The 19,087-nt window shown below is 39.8% G+C and overlaps 1 protein-coding gene across 3 annotated transcripts in view; it reads right to left on the bottom strand.

Moving 5' to 3' along the window:
• The window catches only part of Wnk (Wnk kinase), a 1,618,425-nt gene that overhangs the window by 321,024 nt on the left and 1,278,314 nt on the right, over positions 1-19,087 (bottom strand). The window contains exon 11 of one of the 3 annotated variants that reach the window (XM_067757831.1): positions 6,263-6,352. The exons of the other annotated variants lie outside the window; for them this stretch is intronic. Within the exon in view, the coding sequence (XP_067613932.1) occupies positions 6,279-6,352 (74 nt within the window). The 3' untranslated portion in view covers positions 6,263-6,278. Of the gene's footprint in view, positions 1-6,262; positions 6,353-19,087 lie in introns of those variants that run through there. 3 annotated transcript variants of the gene reach the window in all.

The following is a 19,087-nucleotide window of genomic DNA, read 5'->3' on the forward strand; positions in this document are numbered from 1 at the left end:
GGTATCACAGTCTTCAGCGGGGATGTGTGTGGGTACCCGGGACATATGTCCCAAGGTTTCATACTCTGCTAAGACCCTGTTGTATTCTGACTGTAATGCTGGGTCTTTAGCTAAACGCATTTCCATTCGGAAAAATTGTGAACACGCAATTTTTAATGAGGGACCTAGTTGTTTATGTTTTGGAAATTCCTGTATAAAAGGCAAGGATACAATATATTTACCCTCATCATTTCGAATCGTTGTGTTCTTATACAATTCTTCACAATACTTGTCATCATGGTTGTACGTTTTGTCCTTGGGGACTTCCTCTGTTTCCCAAAATGATCGTAGCTCTCTGTCTAATTGCACTTCACTGACAAAGGACACATATTTCTCGCTGAGTGAGATTGTTTCGGTTTGGCCGGTCAATATCCAGCCGAATACCGTCTCTTGGGCTAGCAGTGTTCCTAACACGTCTTTCTTTATTCCCCCTAACATCACCTGTGCATAAATGTCGCCTCCTAATATCAGGTCGACTTGCTCATTGACAAAAAAAACGTTTGTCAGCTAATACTAGGTTCGGGAAGGCCTGCATGGCCATGGCATCCACCTTGCATGTTGGTAGATTGCCAGTTAGTTGCGGCAGCACAAACGCGGTGGTGGCAATATTTATTGTCGGATCAATTGGAGACCGCAGTTGTATATGACACGCCTCCTTTACTTGTGCTGACACTTGATTGGTGATGCCTGACACATGCGCAGACATCCGCTGAGATGGCAAGTTTATGCGACGCTTAAGTCTTTCAGTTATGAAAGTACATTCTGACCCCGAATCTATAAGTTCCCGCGCGGAGAAGTTGGTGTTGTTGTAGAATATATTGATGCGGGCCGTACCTAGTAAAACCCCTTTACTTGTGTTTGTAAAGCAGGCCTTGAAGTGGTTATTTCCATTGCTTTGGTTATTTCCAGTGCTTTGGTTATTGGAATAGGTGCGCCTCTGTTGCGATTGGGCAGATGGGCCAGGGTTGGTATTATTGTTGTTTGCGTTTTGGTTGGTGTCCGTTGCCTGAATATGTAGGAGCGTATTGTGTCTTTGCTTGCAGGTGGCGCAATTGTAGGAGCTTGAACACCTAGACACAGTATGTCCTGAGGATAGGCAGTTAATACACCCTTTCTTGTTTTTAATGAAGGTGATTCTATCGGAAACCGACAATGTGCGGAACCGTTGGCAATGTTGTAGTTTGTGCTCAGTGGATTTACACATCTTGCACGCACCTTTGGTTACACTCGTCTTAAAAGCACCTAGCTTTCTGTGAGAGTTTTCAGTGGATTGTCTACCATTATGGGTTTTCGGGTTCTTGGTTTCCAGGCTATCCTCAGTTATGCCAGAGACTGTCTCCAGTGTCTGGAAACGGTTCTGTAAGAATTTATCCATGTCTTCCCACTTGGATATTTCAGTTTTATTTTGAACCGTTTGCTCCCATAAGGCTAGTGTGCTTTTTGGTAATTTCGTTGAGCACAAATAAGTTATAATCGCATCCCAATTGGACACGTCGATTTGATGTGTCTTTAAGGATGCGATACAGTTGTTGATGTCTCGCTGCAGCTTTTTAATTGAAGTGCCGCATTCCTTTTCAACCGCCTCTAAGCTGAACAACGTTTTCAGCTGAGTGTTCACTAGTATGTGTTTGTTTTCGTATCTGTCTACCAGATTTTGCCACGCTATACCGAAACCTTCGTTTGTGAGTGGGCACTTTTGCACTATCTGTTTAGCCTCACCCTGGGTCTTTTGTATCAAGTGGTACAATCTCTCTACCGGGGTGAGTCGCTTATTTAAAATATATATGGCCGTAAAGAGGTCTCTGAATGTAGGCCAGGATAAGTAATCTCCCTTGAACACATCAGTGTCACACGGAGGTAGACGCATATTTGTATCCCTTTCGTGCTGTTCTTCGGGCTTAGGGTCGGGTTTGTTGCATGTGGCCTATCGCGTTGATATGTTTGACATGCAACGCAAGTAGACTGCATAAGCACTTTCGTGTTTTATCTTAACAGCTGATATATTTTTTCCCTCTAGAGTGTCCCCAGCTAATATCTCATCATGGGCTGTTTTTGCTTTTTTCCACTTTGCCTTTAACTCTTCTTGCTGGATAGCCAGAGTATACTTGGTATGCTCGGAGTCGGGTGTGGAGTTGAAGTCAGCTTCAAACTCTATGACTTCATCAGCCACCCTGATGTAACTTTCCATCGCTTTCGACATGGTATCAGTACTGAGATTAAGGGCAAAATGGATCTAACTTGTTACTAGGGTAGTTCACGAAGGCACGTTCAGCTTAAGATAGGACGATGTAGCTAGTGGGTATATTCCCAATATAATGGATTGCCGCCAAGGGGGTAAACACGCAAATTTTCCTCTGTGTATATTGCCTTTAATAATTTTTTTTTTTTTTTCTCAGCTGATTGTGCTTTTATGCGAACACTCTTGTCACCCAACTCACCGCAGTGTTAGTGTTGTGTATACAAGAAAATATGGTTAAGTGACTTTGATTTAATGGTAGTAACGCTGGTTTACGTCAGAACCTAAAGAATTGGTTCAATTTATTACACTTAAGTGTTTAGTGTTTCTAAAATATTGGCAGTGACTTGTGATAAAGTGCGTTAAAGTGTTGTTGCAAAGAAATTGCCACACTACAGTGAAAAAGTGGGGTTATGTTGAATTTGTGCAGCTGGCTGCAATATTACTCGAAAATATGCGCTACAGCAAACAAAATACTAAATCAAAAGACTTTAAGTAAATCTGTGTGACTTAATTGCCACACATACGTAAAATTATCTGGTTTTTATTTAATAAAATCGCGATATTGGTACGCCGGGAAGTTAGTATAAGTAAATTCCCTACTTGTGCAAAAAACAAACAAAAAAATTGAACTCAAACCACGTACTTTTGTGACTTTGTTTGACCGCTCGTTTTTGTTTGCTGGTGCTTGTCGCTTTTGAAACGCTCAGGTGGTGCCAACTGCTAACTTTTGAAACGCTTTTGTGTGGTGCAGCTAACTGCTAGCTTTTGAAACGCTTTTGGTTATATTGATGGTTACTTTTGACACGCTCAGGTGGTGCTAACTGCTAACTTTTGAAACGCTTTTGTGTGTTGCAGCTAACTGCTAGCTTTTGAAACGCTTTTGGTTATATTGATGGTTACTTTTGAAACGCTCAGGTGTGCTGTGTTTATCCAGTCGGTCGCTGGTAATTCAATCGTGTCTGTAATTATTCCGGCGTAGTAGGACCATGTAAAAACCTTTTGGGGCTTCGATAGCTCAAGTGAGTTCCCAAGGGGTTTTTGCGCTCGTTGTAAAAGAGAAAAAAAGGAAAAGAACACACAGCGGATTAAACTCGAGAATTTAACAATTTAATTATTTGCACTTTCAAAGCTAACTCACAATATATACAAAAGCTAATCCAGTTTAATTAATTATATATATATATATATATATTAAATTATGCAAACAGAAGAAAATCTTACCTAGAACAGGGCTGATGGCTGCAGTGATCGCGGAGCTTTCCAAAAAAGAAGTGAAAGAGTTTCTTTCTTGTAAAACGCGTTCACCCTTCAATTCCGTCGAAAAGCGGTTTTGAGGGGTAATTGAACGAAAGTTAAATTGGAAAGTCGCGCACCAACACGTACACATACGCCTGCACGGACATATATATAGTCGTTGGTATTAGTGCGCGAAAGTAGATAGAAGCAAACACAAATAGTTTACATTAGGCTGGGTCACTATTGGCAGTGCTCATTCTTGGGTTTAGCTTGGTGGCCTAAACAGAAACAATGAAAATTTCGCTGATTTTAAATAATTGAACTTAACTGCGCATCACTTCAAAATTCTCATTAGAAACCCATTAGAAATTGACGTTAGAATTCGATTAGAATTCTAACCATTTCCTCGATATGGAGAACGAAGTCCCCTTTTTGTCGAGAATGCTATAATTCGCGACAGTTTCGCAAATCGTCCTTTAACCTTCTACCTTAGAGAAATACATTAGAATTCGATTCGTCTTCTAATCGTTTTCTAACCTAAATGTTTGTTGGGCTATAACAAAAACTAAATTATATTTAAAAAATGTTTGAAGAATTCGACGAATTTTCATTAAAAAATTTTAATTTTTTTCCGAATTTTTAGAATTTTTTAGAGTATTGAGATTTGTAGTCCATTCAATTTAAGTACAATAAAGTAATATTCTTGACTCCTTTAAATTTTTTTTGGATCTATGTCACTTATTCACATGAGTTACTGTATATGAAATAAGCAAATGTATACATATGAACTAAATTTTGGAAAAAAATAAAAAAAAGAACATATGGCTGAAAAAAATGACGTAGTTGTAATAAATGACTGCATATGAAACGGAAAATCTCATAAAATAATTTTGTCCAGCTAGCTTGTTCTACACGAAACACTGTGCCCAGGTGAGTAATTCAAAACCAATCATTTTTCCTTAATTTTCATGATAATTCTTAACACGTGAAATCACTAATTTTGAATTGTATTTAAACAGTCGAATTCCGCACTTTTTACTTTAAATTAATCCTTTTTAGTAAATACAGCGATTAGTTTTTCTGCATCTTATACAGTGAATAAAATATTGTTATCTATTAATTACTAATTCTCCTTTATTTTCTTTTTATTTGCGACCGCGCCCCACGACCCGGGTGCCACATTCCCGTCGCAAACAATTTTATTTTGTTTTTGGAATAGTAAGTAGAAAATTTTTCAGACAACCTGCCATAGCTGCGCAGATAGATCCATTTCGAGGGGTGCTAAGCCTTCATCATCAGTACGCTTTAGGCATGCTGCGCTAACCATTTAGCTATACAGCGGTGGTTTGTTTGACTGACAAATTGCTACTTCTATTCCTTCTTACCAGCTATATTTATTCAGTGTTGCGCCATCTGTGGCAAATCACTGATAATGCTGGATTTGTTTATTGTCAATTACTTTGTTTGACATTCCCAAGTGATCATGGTTTATTAACAATTGTTTTTGTTTTTAGTGGCCTATTGATAAATGATTCAAGATTCGATTCGAGCTCAAGGCCAGAACAATAATTTTTTTCTAATGATAACTATTGTTATTTTTTAATTTTTCTAAATTTGAAAAATTGTATTTTGTTTTTGGAACAGTAAGTAGAAAATTTTTCAGACAGCATGCCATAGCTGCGCAGATAGATCCATTTCGAAGGGTGCTAAGCCTTCATTATCAGTACGCTTTAGGCACGCTGCGCTAACCATTCAGCTATACAGCGGTGATTTGTTTGACTGATAAATTGCTACTTCTATTCCTTCTTACCAACTATATTTATTCAGTGTTGCGCCATCTTTTGCAAATCACTGATAATGCTGGATTTGTATATTGTCAATAACTTTGTTTGGAATTCCCAAGTGCTCATGGTTTAGTAAGAATTGTTTTTGTTTTTTTTTTCTGCGTATTGATAAATGATTCAAGGTTCGATTCGAGCTTAAGGCCAGAACAATCATTTTTTTCTAATGATAATTACTGTTATTTTTAATTTTTCTATAATTGAAAAATTGTATTTTGTTTTGGAATAGTAAGTAGAAAATTTTTCAGCCAACCTGCCATAGCTGCGCTGATAGATCCATTTCGAAGGGTGCTAAGCCTTCATCATCAGTACGCTTTAGGCACGCCGCGCTAACCATTTATATATACAGCGGTGGTTTGTTTGACTGATAAGTTGCTATTTCTATTCCTTCTTACCAACTATATTTATTCAGTGTTGCGCCATCTGTTGCAAATCACTGATAATTCTGGATTTGTTTATTGTCAATTACTTTGTTTGACATTCCCATGTTCTCTTGGCTTAGCACCCTTCGAAATGGATCTATCTGCGCAGCTATGGCAGGTTGTCTGAAAAATTTTCTACTTACTATTCCGAAAACAAAATACAATTTATCAATTATAGAAAAATTAAAAAGTAACAATAATTATCATTAGAAAAAAAATTATTGTTCTGGCCTTGAGCTCGAATCGAACCTTAAATCATTTATCAATAGGCCGATAAAAACAAAAAAAATTGTATATTAAAATTGTTAAAATATAAAAATAATCTTAAAATAAATTTTAAAAATTTAAAAGGTTTAAAATTTTAACATTTTAATTTAAATTATAATTGAAAAATTTTAATTAAAGGTTAAAATAAAAATTATACTTATATAAAATTAAATTTAATACAAAATTATTAAAATTAATAAATAGTTCATTGTAAAGATTTTTAAACGAATCCATTTAATGTGCGTTCAGATTTAATGTCACTCTAGCAGTTTGAATTGTCTGACATTTTTTCACCGGCAACAGAATATCTATTTGAAGAAAATTTAAATTAATCAACATACCTAAACTTCTAGTTATTGTATTTGTGTTTTGCAATAGCATTTATGGTTTTGCAATGACATTTATGATTTTGTATATTCTTTCAGCTCTTCAATTTCAAGAGTATATGCTGATTTAGTTATCAGATAGGACGTGAAAATATTTTGTCAGTGGGTAAGCGGATCTTTTAAATTACATTCAGCTTCTTAGTTTTGTTATTAATAAACACGATTTTCGTTTACACAATTTCTTGGTCTCTTTTATTAAAATTAAGTGGCAGTTTTATTCAAATTCGTTGAGTTTTGCATCAAATAATTCTTATAGATATTAAATCTGCTTTATCTTATTTTTAGTATAATAATTTGCAAATCACATATTTGCTTGTTAGGGGGTGGAGCCGTGTGTAGAAGTCCGCGAAAGTGGGGAAAGCTTCTGACCGCCATTCACCTGGGAATGGCCAGAGCGATTCTTTTGCATGCGGTTGAAGCAGCTCACTACTGCCGGTCGCTTGCGGCCAAGTATCTTCTGGGTAGGCGCTACACACCCGTTTAGCGGTGAGCTAATATGAGAAGGCGACAACCTGGCTAGGCCACTCTGACATAATCGGTTTAAGGGCTAGCCGGGGGAGATCTCATCGGCAGCGTCTGTACACCTCTAGGTGCGGCTGCAAGCGGGCGTCTGTCTTGGAGCAAGCGGCTCGCTATATAAACCTGGAAGTAATATTTTCAACCATACTCCAATGAAATATAACAACAAGCCTCGGATAAATACACTCTCTATTGATGACGACCATGGCAAACGTTTGAAGGACAATGAATTGAGGCCACGCACCTGGAGCGGCCGCTCCCTGAATGGCAAGATGCCTCGTCAAATCAAAATATGACATTACCGCCATCCAAGAAATGCGTTGGACGAAGCAAGGAAGAAAGAAGATCAAAAATTGTGACATCTATTGGAGTGGCCATACGAATGAGCGCAGTTTCGGCGTCGGATTCGAGGTAGGAGAGAGAATTTGTCAACAAGTGCTTGCGTTCACGCCTGTGGACGAGCGTCTCGCCGCTATCCGAATAAAAGCAAAATTTTTTAATATATCATTTACCTGCGCCCATGCGCCGACAGAGAAGAAAGACGATGAGGTGAAAGACACTTTTTATGAACAATTAGAACGCACATACGAGTGCTGCCCCGTCATGATATAAAAGTCGTGCTTGGCGACTTTAACGCCAGGGTGGGCAAAGAAAGTGTTTTTGGCCCTACAGTCGGAAAGTTCAGCCTACACAATGACGCTTCTCCTAATGGACTGAGGCTGATTGACTTTGCCGGTGCTCGAAACATGGTCATATCCAGCACGAGGTTCATGCATAAAAAGATACATCAAGCTACATGGCTGTCTCCTGATCGAAATACACGCAATAAGATCGATCACGTTGTGATAGACGGACGGCATGCCTCCAGTGTTTTAGATGTGCGTACGATCCGATAACCTAACATCGACTCGGACCATTATCTTATTGCAGCCAAAATACGCACCCGCCTCAACGCGGCTAAAACCAAGGAACAAAAATTGCAAGGAAAGCTAGACGTCGAAAAGCTTCAATCACAACAGACTGCCAATGATTTCGCAACTCGACTCTCACACCTGCTCTCTGAGAGCACAACTCATCCTGAAGGAATGCAGGAGCAGTGGTAGCATATCTCCAAAGCACTTCGTACTGCCGCCGAAGATAAAATTGGTTACCGGCGGCCACGAAAAAACAAATGGTACGATGAAGAATGCCGCGTTGCAACCGAAAGAAAAGACGCTGCCTACAGGACTACGTTAAAAGCGAGCGCGACAAGAGGAGTGTGTGAAGGCTATCGTGAGTTGAAAAGGGAAGTGAGACGCCTTTTCAGGAAGAAAAAAGCAGAAGCAGAAAGGCGTGAGTGCGAGGAGCTTGAGCTGCTAGCCACCAGGAATAACGCCCGAAAATTTTACCAAAAAATACGGCGACAGACGGAAGGTTTTAAGACCGGGCAAACTCCTGTAGGAACGAAAACTGCGACCTTGTAACTGATGTCCAGAGAGTGCTTAGATTATGGAGGGAACACTTATCTGCTCTCCTTAATGAAGGCAGCAATTCACCGCGCAGAGATGAAGAACCCGATCCCGCAATCGATGGTGATGGAATACATGTCCACCCGCCCGATTATAACGAAGTTAGAATAGCAATAACCAGATTGAAAAACAACAAGGCCGTGGGCGCTGATGGACTGCCTGCGGACCTATTCAAGTACGGCGGCGAGTAGTTGGTAAGGCGCATGCAGCAGCTTCTTAGCAAAATATGGGCGGACAAGTGCATGCCCGACGGTTGGATCTAAGTGTACTTTTCCCAGTCCACAAGAAGGGGGATACTGCAAAATGCACCAACTATCGTGGAATCAGCCTTCTTAATATCGCATATAAGGTCCTTTCAAGTGTATTGTGCGAAAGACTGAAGCCCCCCGTGAACCGGCTGATTGCACCTTATCAGTGCGGCTTCAGACCTGGTAAATCTACCATCGACCAGATTTTCACAATGCGCCAAATCTTGGAAAAAACCCGTGAAAAAAGAATCGACTCACATCACCTCTTCGTTGACTTTAAAGCCGCCTTCGACAGCTGCCTATATGCCGCTATGTCTGAATTTGGTTTTCCTGCAAAACTTATACGGCTGTGCAAAATGACGTTGAGCAAAACCATCAGCTCAGTCAGAATTGGGAAGGACCTCTCCGAGCCGTTCGAAACTAAACGAGGTTTTCAGAGAAGGTGACCCTGTATCGTGCGATTTCTTTAATTTGATGCTGGAGAAAATTATACTAGCTGCAGAAGTTAGCCGCACTGGAACAATATACTATAAAAGCGTGCAATTACTGGCATACGCTGATGACATTGATATCATCGGCCTAAATACCCGCGCTGTTAGTTCTGCTTACTCCAAACTGGAAATAGAAGCGGTAAAGATGGGTTTGATGGCTAGTGAGGACAAAACGAAATACCTGCTGTCATCCAGCAAAGAGTCAGCGCATACGCGCCTTGGCAACCACGCTACTGTTGGCAGCCATAATTTCGAAATATTAAAAGACTTCGTTTATTTTGAAACCAGCATCAACACTAGCAACAACATCAGCACTGAAATACAGCGAAGAACCAATCTTGCTAATAAATATTACTTTGGACCAGGTAGGCAATTGAAAAGTAAAGTCCTCTCTCGGCGAACGAAAATCATTCTCTACAAGTCACTTATCGTACCCGTCCTGCTATATGGGGCAGAAGCATGGTCCATGACAACAGCAGATGAAGCAGCTTTGGCAGTGTTTGAAAGAAAAGTTCTTCGAAAGATTTATGGACCTCTACGCGTTGGCGATGGCGAGTACCGAAGAAGATTTAATGATGAGCTGTACGAGCTATACGCAGACATCAATATAGTCCAACGAATTAAAACGCAGCGGCTGCGCTGGCTAGGCCATGTTATGCGAATGAAAGATGATGCTCCGACCAAGAAAGTGTTTCTATCGGAACCGCATATGGAAGCAGAGATCGAGGGCGACCCCCACTCCGTTGGAAGGACCAGGTGGATAACGATTTAAACTACCTTGGTGTAACCAATTGGCGCCGGTTGGCGGAGCGAAGGAGCGACTGGCGTGCCTTGTTGGACGGTCATTACCGTTTAGACGGTTAAGCGCCAATTAAGTAAGTAAGCAATATTTGCTTGTTAGAGTTCTGTTAGTGGTGAGGATTTTTGTCATAGCACTGACGTATTAAGTTTATTTCCTCAGAATCAAAATAGGTTCAATTGTAGGATCGCCAATATATCAACATTCAAATTGATATTTAAAAAAATTATTTGTTTGATGTTTGAAGTACAAAATTTATTAAATCAAAAATTTTCATTTTGATATATCCAAAATTTTCATTTACAAAACTAATGCGATTACAAAATATTTTAAATTTTATAGTATAAAATACAAAGTTAATAATTTTATAACAAATAATAAACACTATACATGCATCATCAACTCCTTTGCTCCAAATTTCTTAATGGTCCCCCTGGTACGCCGATGGCTCAACGAACCGTCTTCGGAAGGATGCTGTTTGGCAGTTTTGCATTGCGACGAAGAACGTTATTGTGAACAGTTTTTTGAAACAACGCACAGAAGCGCACCCGACGGCCGATTAACGGATTGTAAGGTGATCCATCCTCACCTATACAAGACTATCGAATGTTGCGTTTTACTTGCGGTGTGTCAGCTGCATCCCACCTCGTCGTGAAGTCGCTGCAAAAAGTTTATCACACGTTGATGAAAAAGCTACTCTTTTTAACTTTAAAGGCTTTTACATGGACGACCTCCGGTGTACAGCTTCCGAGGAAGAGTTTCTTCCCCTTCAACGAAAAATATCCGATATACTCAAACGAAGTGGGTTCGAACTCCGTAAATGGGCTTCGAATTGTTCGGCAATTAGCGAAAGCACTTCGAATGCGCCAGAGCCTACATATATTTCACTTTTAAGTCGATGGTAAAGATGTCGACGCTTTAAGATTGGGTTGGAACACTGAGACGATTTCTTGACGTTCACAACCAACATGAAAAAAACATCTGCTACTTTAACAAAGAGGACATTTTTATCTGCTGCTAGCACATTGCTTTCCCCCCCATTATAAGATCAAAGATGTGGTTTCAGGAGATCTGGCACAATAATATTGGCTGAGATGACAACATTCCTGACTCCATCGCAACAAAATGGTTAGAGCATCGATCGGAACTTGAATTGTTTTCAAACTTGAAGATCAATCGCTGGCTCGTCCAAGGGGCGACCAGGTCAATCAAAGAACTACATTTTTACATACGCGTGTGAACGCGCCTACGCCGCTGTTATATACGCGCGTACCCTTCAGACTGACGTGAGTGTCACCATTATTATTATTATTGTTATTATTTATTTATTTTTACGGCGTTTTAAGCCTAAAACTTAGATTATTACAAATTATAAATACATTTTAATAATAATAGGATTTCTAGCGTTTGGGGTGTCGGAATGCATGAGATTCCGATCAGCACGGGAACTGGTGGTCCCAACGGGCGAGTCTTGGAGTCATCTCATTGGGAGGTTGGAAGGACGTGTTCTCAATCCTGCCCTACTCCAAGACGTATGATTATACAGTTTTATTATTTATGCTGTCGGAATGCATTTGATTCCGGTCAACCCAAAAGCTAGCAGCTCAGCAGAACGAGCCACTCTTATCGGGTGGTTGGAAAGGACGCGTTTCCAATCCTCCCTGTACCAGCTTTTATGTAAACACAACCAACTATAATATATCATTGTTGTAGGAATATATGTGATTCACATGTGTATGTCAAATTACAAATTGACCGATGCCGTTTAGAGTTTAACCTTGACTGATTTATTAACAGAATTCATAATCAAAAATGAGTACAAGAAGAAATAAGTAATATATGCACATATGTATGTATGTATATACCTACACAAATATGTATGTACATATCGTATATGAATTACTGTAAGTAGGTAAATCAAGACATAAAGAATAGAAGTTTAGTTATTACAAATATTATTGACCAGCGATAACAATTATCGATTATTACATATCAAAGATTACGATATAAATTTAATGAATAATACTAAGGGAATATCGGTCGCGAACATACCGCCCCCCCTGAACGACTGTTCAGGATGATGGGAGTGGCGCTATCTTGGTAATAGGTCGTTTGTACTCTCCGCTACTGGTATTTACTGTGACAACCCGTACTCGATCGTCGTCTCCTTTAGTAACTTCGGTTATCCTGCCAAGAACCCATTTCGAAGGTGGCAGATTCGGTTCCTTGAGGACCACAAGTGCTCCTTTCTCTAAATTAGGGGTGGCTGTCTGCCATTTTTGACGCTGTTGTAATGACGTAAGGTACTCTGTATGCCATCGTTTCCAAAAACCTTGGACCATAGCTTGTAAATGACGCCAATGATCCAAACGATTAGGATTGATATTCAAAAGAGAAGGCTCTGTTACACACGTATACGGTTCCCCAACAAGGAAATGAGCGGGCGTAAGCGGATCAAGGTCGTCATCAGAGATTGCACTCAATGGCCTACTGTTGAGGATTGATTCAATCTGAGCCAGCACTGTAGTATACTCTTCAAATGTTAAAATGCTGTGGCCTATGACACGTTTTAGATGCAGTTTGATAGAGCGTACGCTAGCAGACGGCGGATTGAAATGCCAATGCACCTGTTCGTTGGCTAGTGATTCCGCTACTTCTTTTAAATATGCTTCAGACATAATTAGCTGTTGTAATTCGTTCATCTTTCGTTTAGCACCATGGAATGTAGTACCATTGTCAGAGTACAAATCTGTAGGTTTGCCTCTACGGGCTATGAACCGACGAAAGGCAGCTAAGAAAGCGTCGGCCGTAAGGTCGCTTACTAATTCAATGTGTAGCGCCTTTGTAGAAAAGCAAACAAATATAGAAAACCACGCCTTTCCAACCTTTGGGTTTCGTCCCCGCGAAATCTTAATAGGAAAGGGTCCAGCATAGTCGAGTCCACAATGAAGAAAACAACGGCTGGGTTGCACTCGTGGTGAGGGGAGATCTGCCATGAGTTGAGTGCTGGTAGTACGTCGCTGCATAAAGCACCTCTTGCATGAGAAAACTACTTTCCTCACCAGATTTCGGGCACCAAGTATCCAATAACGTTGGCGCAGATGTGTGACAGTAGCTTCTACTCCGGTATGGAGGTACGTTTCATGGATGTAGCGAACTAAAAGTAGTGAAACAAAAGAACATTTAGGCAACAAAATAGGATACTTAGTATTATAGTTGACGTCTGCGTGTTTGATGCGTCCACCGACGCGTAATAGGCCGTTCTGATCTATGAACGGTGTGTACCGTATCAACGATGATTTTTGCGTCAATGGTTTTTTATGTTGTAATAATTGATATTCAGCATGAAATATCGTCTGCTGAACGTGCTTAATGACGAGATTGGCTCCGCGTTGTAGCTCAGGAGAACTCAGCCATCCAAGGTGTTCACCTTTTCTGACAGATCCGAAGCGTAGACAATAGGCAACAACGCGAATAAGACGAATCCACGATGATACTCTGTTCAGCAGCTTGTCAATAACGTCGTCTTCGCTCGCTACGAAAAGTGATTGCTGTTTTATTGGTTTCTGCTCAGCGAGAACTGATGAATCGTCTTGAGGTAGTATTATATTTTTAGCTATTGGCCACTCAGCTCTGGGCAGCACAAGCCATGCAGGGCCACTCCACCAAAGTTGATGTGTTGATGAGTTTTGATGGTGTTAAACCGCGTGATGCGCAATCGGCTGGGTTATGTTCTGAAGAAACGTGATGCCAATAACTTCGTGGGAAACTTTCCAATATTTCAGCAGTACGATTACATACATAAGTCGTCCATCTGCGCGGGTGTGATGAGAGCCAATGGAGTACTATTTCCGAGTCAGTGTAGCAATATACATCTTCAATGGTTACTGTCAATGAGCTTTGAATTAGCTTGATTAATTTCGTAAGCAATAATGCCGCGTTAAGTTCAAGCCTAGGTATTGATATGGGTTTTAAGGGTGCAACACGCGTCTTCGATGCTATAATGTTTGTGCGATATTCATTATTTATCTTTATTCGACTGAAAACCACTGCAGCGTATGCAACCGACGATGCGTCCGCAAAACCATGTATTTCGATTGAGCCTTCGCAAGAGGCAATGAGGCGCGGAATTGATATTTGTTTTAATAACTCTAGCTCTTGTACGTATTGCTGCCAGCGAGCGCACACCTCAAGAGGGAGTTTATCGTCCCAATGTAACCCCAGTAACCACAACTCTTGAAACAATACCTTGAACAAAACCACAGTTGGCGACACTATGCCCAATGGGTCGTATATTTTCGACATTTCTGATAACATTAATCGTTTTGTGGGGTGTTCCAAAAGCATCACTGGTTTAGTTTTTAAAACTAATTCATCGCTGCATGGATTCCACTGTACTCCTAGTATTTTAACGAATGCATCAACTGATTGTGATGTCAAATCAACGGGGTTATATTCGCATATTTCTTTAGGAAGAGTATTAAGCAGCGGCCAACAGTTCGAGCTCCATTTTCGCAACGAAAAATTGGCTTTAGATAGTAAAGAAATAAGTTCGTCTTTAAGTTGAATTAAATCGTGAGCTGAGCTGCAGCCAGTTAAAATGTCGTCTACATAAGCATCGTTTTGAAGCACAAGCGATGCAGCAGGAAATTCTAATTTATGGTCATCAGCTAGTTGTTTTAAAACACGAACTGCTATAAAAGGTGATGACGTGAGCCCGTATGTTACCGTCAAAAGCCGGTAACGCTCAATTGGCATGGCTTCGTCTGTTCGCCACACAATCCTTTGAAAATCAGTATGCTTTTTTGAAACTCGAATGCCGCGAAACATTTTTTGTATATCTGCACAAAACACAAAGCGATGCTGTCGAAAACGCAGGGAAACTGTGAAAAGATCTCGTTGTATAGGTGGGCCGACATGTAGGCGCTGGTTGAGGGAGACACCGGACGAATCGTTACTCGAACCATCAAAGACAACCCTACATTGTGTTGTCGTACTTTCCGGTTTCAAGACAGCATGGTGCGGTAAATAAAAAATGTTTTCATGGTCTTGCTCCCCTTCTTCTGTCGACAGCTTTTCCATGTGTCCTAATGTCAAATACTCTCTCATAAATTCCGCGTATTGTTGTTTTAGTTCGGGTATAGTACGAAACCTTTTCTCCATGGCAAATAAACGCATTCGTGCTTGTTGTAGCGTATGATGAATTGGTGGTGCGTCTTCTTTGAACGGGTATTCCACTATATAAGTACCGTTTTGGCTACGAGTATGCGTTGCGGAGAAATGTGCCTCTGCTGCGTTCACTGGAATTACAGTAGTTGTGGTGGGTAAACTGTCCATTTCCATGAAGGAACGAACGAGCGAATCCAAATCAACGAGAGCATGATTGATTATTGCTGGTGATGAGCCTAGTTGAGTTGCATTACATGTACCGGAAATTACCCAACCGAAATTACTATTTAATGCAATAGGCATTGATTTATCAAAATGCTGGCGTTCTCCTGTAAAGATGGCCCATAATTGATCAGCACCAATTATGACATCGACAGATCCCTTGTCGAAAAATGTTGGATCAGCTAATTGCAATTTCAGAATTCGTTCCCACTCTGAGGTTGAGCAGTCGATGCGGTGTGTAGGTATATCGGTTGTCAATTTAGGTAAAACATATGCGCTTATTTTAAGAAAATAGTCAGACAAGCGCGAGAGTAATTTAAGTTGAACACAGCCTCGTGTAGTTCCTGCAGTACAGGCAGACAAACCAAGCACTGAAATACGTGCATTTGTACGTGGAATTCCGATGCGTTGCGCGAAGTTTTCAGCAATGAATGATACAGTAGACCCTGTGTCAAGTAAAACGCGACAATTCACCACATTCCCCCAACGGTCAACCACGTTCGCCATGATAGTCGGTAAGAGAGTGGTAGGCATGAACGACATTGAGGCATTTTTGTTGTTAGCATGTGCAGAGACAGGCGAAGTACGAGGAGCGTGGTCCGTTGATACTGCAGCTTTGATCGCAATACTTTCTTTCGTGCTTGATTGTTGTTGCAACTGCTGTGTATTCTTCACGGGCCCTTTATGTATATGCACTAACGTGTGGTGCTTTGAGCGACAAAGCTTGCACCGGAAATTGGATGGACATTGATTTACAGTATGAGATGAGCGCAAGCAATTGAAGCATAAATGCTTATCTTTTACAAAAGCCCTCCTTGTTCCGCTATCCATTTGCTTAAACTTTTGGCATTGAGAAACTGTATGCTGCTCTTCACATACAACACAATAATTTGTTGTTGCTGTTGACTCTCCCGATTGAGCATAATGTGCCAATGCTGTGCGCTTTTTGTTGACTAAACGAGATGGACTACACGATTCTAACGCATTACACCGATGTGACAGAAATTTAACAAACTCATCAAATGACCGAACTACATGAGAATCACCTTTCTTTGCCCATTCCCTTTTTGTTTCTTCATCAACTTTGCCCAACAAAATGGCTACCAACCAAGGGTCCCGACTATTGAAATTGAGGGCATCCAAACCGCGTACAGTTTCGTCAGCTTTATCGGTTAAGTTACGAAGAGCTGCTATGTTGGGACTAGTACATGGTGACAAAGACAAAAACTGTTGCACAAGGGAATGAACAATTAGCGGCTTTTTGTCATATCGCTCTACTAGCCTGTCCCATGCGTCTTTATAGTTATTATCAGTCAATGGTATATGTTTAACAAGACTTAATGCTTCATCTTGTAAGTATGACTTTAGGTAATGGAACTTTTGGATGTTGCTCAAATTTGACTTTCCTCAATTGCGCTACGAAAAAGGTCGCGAAATGACGGCCAATCTGAATAGTTTCCAGAAAAATTAGGCAGAGAAATTTTAGGGAGATGCACATTTGAATGAGTTACTGCTGCACTGAAGTTATCCAGGAACTTGGCTTGTTGAGTCAGTAACTTATCAATAGAATCATCGGATTCAGTTTCCTTCACGTGTTGGGAACTCAGTTGATCATTGATCAAACGGGATATAGCGGCATGAGCGACGAAGTATTTTTCTTCGTACTCCTCCACATCTTCTGCTGGGTCTATGAAGTTGTCTGCCCCTTCATAATCATACAACGCCTTGCTGATGTCTACAAATTCATTGTAGGACTCCTCTAACTTATGCAGTCTATTTTTTAAGTGCTCCATCGTAGTGGACTTATCAAAGCACCTAGCGTTTGCACAGGCACGTGTAATAGTGCCTTTAACCCACCCACGTTGTTTTAGTAATTTATCCATTTTGAATTGAATTAAATTATAACACTTGGTACGCGGTATTATTGTTTCAATTCAATCGACCGATATTTGTGATATTATAGTTATTAATTTAACGGAGAAAACACCTGATTCGCGGTGTTTTACGAACAATTAAAACTTTATCCGACTGCGAAAGGACCAAAAAATGTATGTCAAATTACAAATTGACCGATGCCGTTTAGAGTTTAACCTTGACTGATTTATTAACAGAATTCATAATCAAAAATGAGTACAAGAAGAAATAAGTAATATATGCACATATGTATGTATGTATGTACATATCGTATATGAATTACTGTAAGTAGGTAAATCAAGACATAAAGAATAGAAGTTTAGTTATTACAAATATTATTGACCAGCGATAACAATTATCGATTATTACATATCAAAGATTACGATATAAATTTAATGAATAATACTAAGGGAATATCGGTCGCGAACAACATGAACACTCCAACTGTTTGCCTGGGACGATATTTTCAGGAATTCTTTCCCAATTTGATTGCGAGCGATATATGTTTTTGACCTGATGCATAAGGTTCCTCTGTGTATATTTGGATTGCCATGTACGCTCAAGGATCAGTAACATGAAATACAGATACAAAATATTTTATCTTATTGGACGGGTTTTGCAATATTCTAATAAACTTTTTTTGAAGGTGTTTAAGTTTTCACAATTTTTAACATGATTAGGTAGTTCATTAAAACATTTCTGGCCTTTGTAAAATATATTTTGCTTGTCCATTTCTGTGTTGAGAAGAGGAAATCTAAAATTATTATTTTCCCTGATTATGTAAGAATGGGTTTCATTCACATAAACAAGTTTTTCACTTAGGTAGGCTGGTAATTTACCATGCTTGATATAAAATACAAATTTCATACTATGGTAAAATATCAACTGTTTCACACTCAACCAGTTTAGTGCATCAAGCATACTCTTTATGGAGGTGTCGTACCTCACTTTCAATATAAATCTCATAGCTTTGTTTTGCATAATTTGTAACCTGTCTAATTGTGTTTCATTGGCAATAAAGAATATTGTAGGGCAATATAAGAAGTGCGGTTCTATGATGGATCCCCTGCAAAAATTTTTGGATTACGTGTTCCATTTTCTTCATGTTGGAGTACCTAACAATACTCCTTTGCAATGCGTTTGCGGACCACCATTAGCCGATCATTGCTCGTTTTTTAGCAACCCTGATCACAACACGATGACGATCGAACGGAGTTGCCAAAAGTAAAATATTGCATACAAATAACTGATAATAAAATTTTACTTTGGCAACTCTGATAAAATTCAACAGCGCACTGGTTTTATGTATACATACTATAGTATAGAGAAATATTAGTTTCTTTATTCACGCAAATGCTAAATAACATAAGAATATTCGTAGTATAAAATATAAAAGTTGTATTGCCCCTCTTCATTTACTTTCATTTTAAATTAAATTCACTCCGATAATTCTTTCCGACAACACAATTCCTCTTTAGTACTTTGGCATATGATCCTCTGTGGGTGCTCCATGGAGTACTTTGGAATGTACTCTCACGTATGTACTCTATGGAATACTCACAAACAAAGCAAGAGTGGGATCACCTACTCCTCTCCTCGGACATCGCAATGTTAATTGGAGCACATTTTTTGTATGAATACAGATCAGATTTGGAGCAGTCCTATACTCCCAAAGGAGTATTCCTTACATTATTTATAGAGTACTCGCGTTTTTTGAAGGGTCCATATACTTTCAACTTATATTTCTTACTAATAAGTTTACACGATCTCTTCTAAAATCCAATTTT

The sequence above is a fragment of the Eurosta solidaginis genome, chromosome X, assembly GCF_040869045.1.
Source record: "Eurosta solidaginis isolate ZX-2024a chromosome X, ASM4086904v1, whole genome shotgun sequence".
Taxonomy (NCBI): domain Eukaryota; kingdom Metazoa; phylum Arthropoda; class Insecta; order Diptera; family Tephritidae; genus Eurosta; species Eurosta solidaginis.